An 11,039-nucleotide genomic window follows, 5' to 3' on the forward strand; every position below is an offset into this window, starting at 1 on the left:
ATATAATATATTGGTGTTTGAAGGAAACATAAATATTTGATGAAATACCTTTGAAATTAACAAAAAATTGTATTACATGAAATATATAATATATGTTGCTATTTTTTTTATAAGCAGAGTTGAAAATTACTTAGAATTCTAATTAGAAATCATTCCATATTTCAGAATGAAATAAAGACCTAATAATAATTAAAGTTTCGCTGAATTCATGGAAACTTCATTTCTATGAATTTATTGCTTGTAAAAAAGAAATATTTATAGTGATACTCTATTTTTTAAAGAACAAGAAGAAGTTTTTAAAAAAATAGGTTTTAGGTGTCATTAGATTGTTGAGGTCGAATCTGATCTGACAGATACATGCTAATTGTTAACATTGAATACTCTCTAACCTCTTTATTGTATAGGTTGAAGGTCATGAGTGGCTGGGCGTGAGTATATTATGAGCGCTATTTCGCACTTTTGTTGCTGTCAGTTTGGTTTAACACGTGTTATGTAAAGATTTGGGATATTTGACCTGCAGAGGTCGCGGCAGATCTGACAGACACTTGCTTATATTGTAACAAAAATTTTTATTCTTTATATTTCTTTGTTTCAATAATTTTTAGATTGTAACTGAAAATAAATAAACCATCATGTATTACTGAAATAGAGAGCCAAAGGTTTATTTTTATCATACATATCCTCTAGGACAGTGTCATTAAAAGTGTTTCCCAACCACAGGTTGGGAAACACTTTTCACTTTGTTCACGGCCCCTCGATAAAAATCGTAATAGAGAGATATATTATTATACTATTTATTGTATTTATATTCAATACAAAACATACACAGCGAATATTGCAAAAATCAAATGCAAATATTACATTTTTAGCATCTTACATATATATTTGACATGGCACATTATCTCATATTTAATATAGATAGAATGGGTGTTCATATCTCTCATCATTGATCTCTTTAGAGAAAAATAAGTTGTGCTGAGAGCCAGCTTGATAGTCAGAGAGGAGGAGGAAAGGTAGAGATGATAGTAGTAGTTAGTTAAAAGGGGCCTCAGTCGATCTACTTGGCCTTACTCAATAGTAGGAAACCAAGCAGATCTCTGACATTTCCTCCCTCCATCCGTTCTTTTTCAGCTTTCACTGGTCAGTCACCTCTTCAGGTGGCTGTCCAAGGAGAGTGGGTGAAAAAAACAAATGAAAGAGGACTCATACTTATATACACACATATACACACAGACAGATTGGGATACACACAGACAGATTGGGAACTGAAGGAGAGGGGCAAAGAGCCCGGCCCGAGTGATGCAGCCCACCAGGAGCTGCACCGCCTCGATGTAGGCCTTCGCCGCTCGGGTTCTCAGGCCTTCCCCTTCCTATGTGAACTAAAAGAAAAGCGAACTTTAGAAAAACATTGCCCCTGTTTTTTTTTGGGGGGGGGGCCTATATTGGAGCTAGTCGCTGCTTGAGTCCTCCTGTTTTCTGTTGTTGTGGGTTCTTAGTATAAGTTCCACTAACTGTTCTCCTCGTTTGTAGTTCAGATCGTACAAGCCTCTGTGTAGGGCCAAACCCACAGTGTCGCCCGCGTCAATAAACTCATTGAGTTGTTCAGGGGTTATTTCATCTATATCCTCGATGTAGTAGTCGTTCCACTCAGCACTGACAACTTTGGGCCCTTTCTTCCCTGTCAGCGTGAGCAGAACATCCCCAAATGTGTCTATACCATTACGCATGGTTGTTTCCAGTCCGTCGAAGTCTTTGAGCAGACGTAGAAGTAATGTATTTGCTTTGGCATAGGGAACCGTTGTTTTACTCGTCTCAGCTACGCTCGGGCTCCCTTGTTTTTGTTTTTTACCATTGGCTTCTTTAGGGCTACCTGGCCTTTTTTGGGTGGTCTCTTCACTTTCCATCTTTACTGTTGTTTCTTCAACTGTAGCAGTAGAGCTTTCTTGCTGGTTCTGTTCTTCATTATCTATGATGGCGTTTTGGCTGTTGGTTGGATTCTCCTCTTTCTTGGTGGCTTCTTTTGTTGGTGCTTCGGATGTGGCGGTTGCTGCCATCTCATGTGCAGCCTTCAGAGTTGGGAAGACATCCTTGCAACTGATAGAGCCTCCCACTCTTTCAGCAAGGTTTCTGGCTGGACAGGTGTCCACTTTGTGGTGTTTTCTGCCGCATTTTAGGCAGTCTGACTGGCATTTGTCAAAGGTGTGGCCTGTTGTGAGGCAATTACTGCATTTACTTTTAGGGCACTGAGCCGCGAGATGTGTGAGTGCACTGCACTTAAAACATTGGCGCTTTACGCCAGGGTAGCTGACCATTACCCTGGCTGACCCTATCTTGACAAAGTTAGGAATTTCGTCCTTCATCATAATAGAGAAGGTGACTTCTCCTGATTTCCATTGGGGGAAGTCAGCGTCCATACCGATTTGTATATCTCTTATGGCTCCCCATCTCGAGAAGACCTTATAAATGATGTTACTGTCTTCCTCGAGATATTCTAAGGAGAACCGATCTATCCTTACTTTTTTTGAAAAGCTACCTAGCGGAAAGGGATGAACAGTTTTCCCTTGGCACTCTATTCCTTTCATTAATTGTTCTCGTGTTGCCACGTTCGTGCAGACAACCTGATACCTTCCCCCCCCCGTAGGGGGTGAAGCCAGAAATGTTGTCTGCCCCAACGCATTCGATGATAGTTTTGGCGAATGCCCTTTCATCAATAGCACTGTCAACTTCGAACCCGAGGGTCCTCACTCTCGGAATATCGGGAGCCATTAGGGGTGGGCCTAACTAGTCCCACCACCAAGTGTTTTCTATTGCCCCGGTCCGGGGTTTGTTTTATCTACACTGGTCCGTTAAGATCGCGAACTCCTGGTGGAGTCCGTACCCGATTTTAACTTTGCAGGGCAGATACTGCGTTTAGCTCTTAAGCTTGTAAGAACAGATCAGTCGAGTACCGATCACTTTAAGAGTGTACACGGTGTTACCCGTCAACATTTCTGTCACGGGCTAAAAAGCCCGACTTTGAAAGGGTAAACTTTAAACCTAAAGAATTTTCCTTAGCCTGCATTTAGAGGGAAGTAGAAACCTTCCCTCTAGGTTGCAGTGTACCAGCTAATGATGCTAAGAAATTACTATTAGTATTGGTTGCCTCGGTTAAAGAACGTCATTGGCTGAAAATAACTCTAAAATTGATAGAAATACTGCTTAGATAGCGACCGGAAAAGGCCACAAAAGCTGCATTTGCAGGGTGTTTCTTCCTACTGGGTTTGATGTTGTTCTGCCATGAGTTTCTCCACAAGTTCCTGTTGGTCTAGGTTGGTTAGAACGGTTATGGCTTTAAAAATTTCTGCTGACCCTGCTTTGCTGAGTTCCGGGATACATTTCAGTTGATTTTTTGTGATTTTTTTTATATTTGGAAAGATGGTTTCCCCCCCATCTGAAACCGAAAATTAGAAAGTCACTGGTGACGATGTAGGGATATCCTCTGGTTTCTACTACGTTTTCCATATCTGCCACGCGGTTGACTCTTAGGGGGAAAGCTGTATCTTGGGAGGCTTCCTCATCGGATTCCTCTGAGGTCGTCTCCACGTCCTGTCTTGTTTTTTTTCCTTCGCCTTCGTTTAGACTTCCGGGACGTTTGGTTGTCTTTTTGGGAGTTTCTTCGGTAGTCATTTCAGCTTCACTTTGAGATTCTTCGTTTTCTGAAAGCCAGTTTATGTTCCGGGTGTTTCTTGATTCTACTGTTGGTGATGTAGCAACTGTGTTACTCTGTTCAAGTGAGGCCGAGGATTCTATGTTGGAGTTAGGAGGTTCTGTGGAGGCGGAGTTATTCCCTGCTGCGACTGTGGGAGGTTCTTTGGTAGGAAGGGGAGGGAAATCTTCTTGCGATATTGTCACCCTACCTTTGCCGCACTGGTATCTGATATGGTCGCTTTCACCGCACTGGCTGCAAGGCGCTGTGCACTTTGGTTGGGAATGGCCAATGATGCCACAGTTCCCACATTTGTTACTCGGGCAGTCCCTCGCGGTGTGTCCGCTGTGGCGGCAACGACTGCAAAGTCGAGTCATGCCAGCGTAGCTGGCCATAACGCTATACCCTTGTATATTAACAAAATTAGGTATTGTTTTCTTCATTTGGATTTTCAGGAAGATCTTGTCTCCCAATTCGATGTTCCCATATTTCGGGTGGTAAGTCCGGCATATTTTCTCGACGGTTCCGTACTGTTGGAAAGTGTTTTTGAGGGTCTCGTCGGAAACTTCAGCTGGAAGCCTTTTTAAGTAAACAAACTTGAGATCATTATTTTTTAGAGCTATAGAGTGGAAAAGTTCCCCATCCAGGACAATGCCTTCATTAATTAATTTGTCTTTTGTTGGGTGATACTTAAGAGTTACCTCAAAGAGACCCTTCTGATAGTCCCAACAATTAATGTTTTGTATGTGTTGGACGTCTACAACATTGATTAAGGCCTCTGCTAGTTCTGCTGCGTCAACGGCCTTTTTAAAAGTAAAGCGAACAGTTAGTTCCCGCGACGTTCTTGATGACGTCATTATACTGGGGAGGGAGGGCCTAATCCTAATCCCGCTCCCAAGTGTTTATTTTTTCCCCGGTCCGGGGTTTGCTGTGATCTGTGGTCGATGCTTGATATCAAGAGTCTCTACGAAACCCACACTGATATCAAGCGTCTAAGAACAGATCAGTCAAGTACCGATCACTTTAAAGTGTACACGGTGATACCAGTCATCATTTCTGTTCGCGGGCTAAAAAGCCCGACTTAGAGGGGGTAAATCTTTAACAGAGTCTAATTTCTGTTGAGTCTTGATAATTTTTCTAACGCTGCTTTTAGAAGGGAGGAAAACCTCCCTTCCAGGTAGCAGTGTACCAGCTAGTTATAGTCTATTAATAATACTAAAGCCTCTGTATTTCACTTCATAGGCGTGGTTTCTTATTAAACTGGAAATTTTAAATTTTAAACTTTTAAATTTATGCTTTGGCGTGGCCTAAGTAGGCCTGAAAAACCTATCGCCAAGGCTGTTTACGCAGGGTGTTTCTTCCTACGGGCAAGTCTCCATCACTTCTTGAGTTTGCGCCGCCATAAGTTTTCCCATTAACTCTTGTTCATCCAGTTTAGTTAGAACGTTTATGACTTTTATGATCTCCGCTCCACCTGCTTCGGTTAGTTCGGGGATTATCCTGAGTTGGTTCTTAGTGATCTTCCTAATATTATTATAAGTTGTTTCTCCCCATCTAACACCAAGAGTCTGAAAGTCTCTCGTGAAGATAAAGGGTGACCCTCTAGCATCTACCACTTTTTTGATGGTGTCAAAGCGGTTGACTCTTAGAGGAAAAGCCATGAGCTCTGGTTCTTCTTCCTCTGAGGTCGACCCCTCGTCATGTTTTGTTTTCTTGCCTTCGCTTTCTTTGATACTGCCTGGACGTTTTCCTTTTTTTGCTTTGGGAATTTCTGTAGTTTTTAATTCCTCTTCTCTGGGTATTTTTTTATTGTCAGCATCTTTATGGCTTCCTGGTCGTTTGTTACTACCTTGAGCGACGATATTGCTCCACGAAGATGGATTGTGGGTGTTTTCTCTAAAGTCCTCGCCTGAGGAGTCTTCATTTCCCGAGAGCCATTGAAACTTTGAATGGTTCTCTGATGTTTCGGTCTCCGGCTCTGAGTCGGCCGTTGCTGGGTGAGTTGTAGCCTTACTAGGTCCTGCAATGGTGACAGTCGTCTCCACTTTATCTGTGGGTGTGGTTATAATGGAAGGAACGTTGCTGGAGGTAGGAAGAACTTCTACTGACGTACTAACATTGGCAACAGCTTCGACTGAGGATGTCGGCTCTGTAACTGCAATCTCTGTGGTGCTAATAGGAGAATCTCTATCTCTACTTGGTAGGGGGGGAAGTCTTCAGTTGATGCTGGTACCTTGTCTTTGGGACATTGATATCTTTTATGGTCGTTGCCTTTGCATAAGTTACAGGGTTCTGTGCACGTTAATTGGGAGTGCCCTATGACGGCACAGTTCCCACATCTGTTCTTTGGGCAGTCTCTGGCAGTGTGGCCACCAAGCCGACAACGACTGCATAACTTTACCATACCGGCATAGCTAGCCATGACGGTATAACCCTGTATGATGACGAAGTTGGGGATATTCTTTTTCATTTTAATTTTTAGGTGGATTTTGTCACCTTGCTCTATATTGGGGTATTTCTTAAACGTAGGTCTACACACTTCTTGTATAGTTCCGTATTGTTGGAACGAAGCTTTAATGACATCATCTGAAATTTCTGCAGGCAATTTTTTTAAATAAACATGTTTGAGCCCATAAGGGTCTAATGGCGTTGGGTGGTAGCGTATGCCGCCGAGTTCTATGCCCTCCGTAATCAGTCTCTCCTTGGTGGGATGAAATTTGACCGTTACTTCATAGAGCCCACGTGTGAACTCCCAACAATTGATGTTCTTGATATGGCTGAGGTCGATCACACTAACTAAAGCATCTGCTAATTCTTCAGGATCAATTGTCTTTTGGAAGGTGAACCGAACTGTTAAGTCCCGCGCTTTTCTTTCCGACGCCATTCTTCTGGAGAGGGGGGGGGCCTAGCCCTATCCCTACCCCCAAGTGTTTACTTTTTCCCCGGTCCGGGGTTTGCTGTGATCTGTTATCGATGCTTGATATCAAGAGTCTCAATGAAATCCACACTGATATCAAGCGTCTAAGAACAGATGCTACAATTTGCTCTTAGTCAAGGAGCTTTCAAATACATTAGCGCTACTACTAGCCAATGATCTTAGCCAAAAGGCCGAGAAGCGATAAGAACAGATCAGTCGAGTACCGATCACTTTAAGAGTGTACACGGTGTTACCCGTCATCATTTCTGTCGCGGGCTAAAAAGCCCGACTTTGGAAGGGTAAACTTATAAAATTTTCTTAACCTGCATTTAGAGGGAAGTAGAAACCTTCCCTCTAGGTTGCAGTATACCAGCTAATGATCCTAAGAAATTATTATTAGTATTGGTTGCCTCGGTTAAAGAACGTCATTGGCTGAAAATAACTCTAAAATTTAAAGAAAAACTAATTTAATAGCGACCGGAAAAGGCCACGAAACCGCTTTTGCAGGGTGTTTCTTCCTACTGGGTTAGTTGTTGTTCTACCATGAGTTTCTCCATAAGTTCCTGTTGGTCTAAGTTGGTTAGAACGTTTATGGCTTTGTGAATTTCTGCTGACCCTGCTTTGGTGAGTTCTGGGATACATTTCAGTTGGTTTTTGGTGACTTTTCTAATATTTGGAAAGGTGGTTTCCCCCCATCTGAGACCGAGAGTGAGAAAGTCTCTGGTGACGATGTAGGGATATCCTCTGCTTTCTACTACGTTGTTTATATCTTCCATGCGGTTGACTCTTAGAGGGAAAGCTGTATCTTGGGAGGCTTCCTCATCTGATTCCTCTGAGGTGGTTTCCACGTCCTGTCTTGTTTTTTTCCCTTCGCCTTCGTTTAGACTTCCGGGACGTTTGGTTGTCTTTTTGGGAGTTTCTTCGGTAGTCATTTCAGCTTCACTTTGAGATTCTTCGTTTTCTGAAAGCCAGTTTATGTTCCGGGTGTTTCTTGATTCTACTGTTGGTGGGGGGGGCCTATCCCTATCCCTACCCCCAAGTGTTTACTTTTGCCCCGGTCCGGGGTTTGCTGTAATCTGCGGTCGATGCTTGATATCACGGATCTCAATGACACCCACACTGATATCAAGCATCTAAAGACAGATACTACAATTTGCCCTTAGTCTAAGAGCTTACTTTTAACGCCGCTTATTAAGCTTAGCCAAAAGGCCGATAAGCACAGATACTACGCTTTGACGGTAGCACGCAGCTCTCATTTAGGTCCTAGACAAAAGGCCGATAAGCACAGATACTACGCTTTGACGGTAGCACGCAGCTCTCATTTAGGTCCTAGACAAAAGGCCGAGAAGCGAGATAGATATATTGTTATCGCACATTTGCAGTACAAGCACATGAAACGTAAAACGATTAGTAATAAAGAAAAAATTGAAAACATAAAAGAAGTTTAATAACAATTTAATGTGATGAATGTTTCGATACTGCTACACCAATATCAGGTGAAATATTTGAAACTGCAATTCTTAGATTTCTGCTTTGAAATTTGAAATGTGTGAACACGCATATATTTACTAATATTCATTAAGCGCCGAAATACGCAGGAAGCAAAACTTGTGACCCAGTGTGTGATTTTTTTCCATTAAAATATAAAAAAATAACAAAAAAGAAATAATAATAAAAATTAAGCACGTTTCTTTTAAAATAAAAATAGTCTACTTAAATCTTAAAACATTTTAAATTTGTTTTAATTATTTCACGCCCCCCCTCAACAAAACTACGGCCCTCAAGGGGGGTCGGGGCCCACAGTTTGGGAAGCGTTGCTTTACATGTATAGAAAATACTCAAGAACGACATCTGTAACTTGTTTTACCTTTGCAACGAGTTGCACAAAGTTGCACTACTTATGCTTGTGTCCGCCGAAACTGTTAGTTTCTATATTTTCCACGAAACTCTTGAAATAATATTGAAATAATGTTGGATTCAATATTTATCATACATATTTCTATCATACATATCCTCTAGGACATCGTTTCTCAAACTGTGGTACATTACGTTAATTTTGGTGGTACAATTTTTACACAATATATTTAAATAAATGTTCAGAAAAATGTATTTTAATATTGTAACGAACAGACTGTTCAAAGAATTTAGCTTGGCTAATCGAATAGAACGAACAAATAAATTTTATTGCAGTTTTATGTGAATTTTCGGATGCGAAGTCTCATTTGCGACTCATAAGGGTTTTGATATTTAATATTTATTTTGAAAGAGTATTTTTGTATGTAAAAAAATTATAATAAACAAAGTACATATAACATATATATATATATATATATATATATATATATATATATATATATATAACGAAAAACAAAAGCAATAGATTGTTGCAAATTTGCAACATATTATTTTATGTGAAAATGTATTTTATGAAGATAATTATGTGATATTAAAAAATTAAGGAATTTATTATTTAACATAAATGATATTAAAAATAAATATTTTGTTTATATTTGTATGAATGTGGAGTGGCTTGATTTATGCTGACACCGCTGTTAAGACACTACCGAGATGTGATGTTCTTGCCAACGCCCGGGAATGGGCTGAGTTTTCTTTATGAATGAGATCACTAACAAAGTATACAGAATATAATAACAGTAGCGTCACTCTATTTGACATTATAATGTCAAATACAATGTCAAATAAAATATAATGTAATGTCATTATAATAACAATATCCTCGTTATAATGGACAAATGGTTAGGAATTGAAAAATCGAAGAGAAAACGGCTGGCAGAGAACACTGACACAGCTAGCATTTCTAGTTTTAATCCTGAATCTCACGAAGCATTTAGAAAACGAAATGCTACAAGAAAGTAGAATGAAAATTATTTAGAATATGGATTTTTTTCGAACGAGGATGAAAACGACCCCAGGCCCCAGTGCGTTATTTGTTACGAACAATTTTCGAATCACTCGATGAAACCATCGCTTCTGCTACGGCATTTTCAAAACAAACACGCCTGTTTAAAAGGTAACTCTCTCGACTTTTTTAAAAGAAAACGAACTGAAATGAAAACTAACAAAGGTTCACTTCATTCTTTTACTACAATTAACGAACGAGCAGAGGAAGCATCATATTTGGTTAGTTTGAGAATTGCTCAAACTGCAAAATCACATACTAGTGGAGAAACTTTAATATTACCTGCAGCCAAAGACATTGTGATGTCTATTCTTGGCCCTACAACAGCAGCAGCCAAGTTGAATGTTGTTTCTTTGTCAGATGACACTGTTTCGCGCCGAATTAACAAAATGGCAGCTGAAGTAAAACAAACACTAATCGAAAATATAAAGCAAAGCAAATATTTTGCAATTCAGGTCGATGAAAGTACAGACGTAAACAACTTTGCACAGTTGATGGCTTATATCCGAAATGAAACAGAACAAGTCATAGATGAAGAATTCTTATTTTGCGAGCCTCTTCCAAATCATACCACAGCGGATGAGATTTTTAAGAAAATTAATGAGTTTATCACTGGCCATGAAATAAATTGGAAAAAATGTGTTGGAGTGTGTGCTAATAGTGCACGTTCAATAACAGGTTGTGGTGGTGGTGTTTTCGCCAAAATTAAAGAAGTTGCACCAGATGCCAAGTTTACACATTGCAGCATACATCGTGAAGCACTAGCTACCAAAGCAATGCCCGCAGAACTAAAGACTGTTTTAGATCAATCTGTGAAGGTAGTGAATTTTATTAAATGTCGGGCCCTAAATTCACGACTGTTTACAATTTTGTGCAATGAAATGGGCAGTAACCATAACAAGCTCCTTTTACACACAGAAGTGCGGGGGTTGTCAAGGGGAAAAGTTTTAACTCGACTCTTCGAATTACGTTCAGAGGTCCAAATATTCCTGTCAGAATTCAAATTTGAACTCCGCCATTGTTTTACTGACGAACTCTGGCTATCACGCTTAGCGTATTTGGCCGATATTTTTGGAAAACTGAACGAACTGAATTCTAGTTTACAAGGTTACAGTATAACTGTCTTTACCGTACACGACAAAATAAATGCAGCTGTGAAAAACTAGAATACATAATTAAGGACGTGAAAAGGAAGAAAATTGCTACATTACCAACATTAGAAGAATATCGCCAGGAAAATGATCTGTCACTGAATGAACAACTAATTGAAGATATAGGAAAACACTGCATAGGATTTGTTAATAATTTTCATTCCTACTTTCCTGAAAATTTAGAAAATGAAAGGTGAATAAGAGATCCGTTTTCTTTTTCGGATACTGTGCTAGATAATTTTTCAAATCAAGAAAGAGATCAACTCATAGATATTTCCTGTGACAGAAATCTCATGAATGAGTTCAAAAAAGACAACTTATGCAATTTTTGGTTAAAAAGAAGAGATTAATATAAGTATATTTCCG

At 39.9% G+C, this 11,039-nt stretch overlaps 1 protein-coding gene across 1 annotated transcript; it reads left to right on the forward strand.

Annotated features, from left to right (window-relative positions):
• Positions 1–9,671: 9,671 nt before the first annotated feature.
• Positions 9,672–10,688, forward strand: LOC150105158 (zinc finger BED domain-containing protein 5-like). The gene has a single exon (XM_090395129.1). The coding sequence runs from the start codon at positions 9,672–9,674 to the stop codon at positions 10,686–10,688; it is 1,017 nt and encodes a 338-aa protein (XP_090251255.1).
• The last annotated feature ends 351 nt before the right edge of the window (positions 10,689–11,039 follow it).

Source organism: Typopeltis vanoorti, chromosome 7 (genome assembly GCF_054136105.1).
Source record: "Typopeltis vanoorti isolate ZY-2024b chromosome 7, IOZ_Tvanoo_1.0, whole genome shotgun sequence".
Classification (NCBI taxonomy): Eukaryota; Metazoa; Arthropoda; class Arachnida; order Uropygi; family Thelyphonidae; genus Typopeltis; species Typopeltis vanoorti.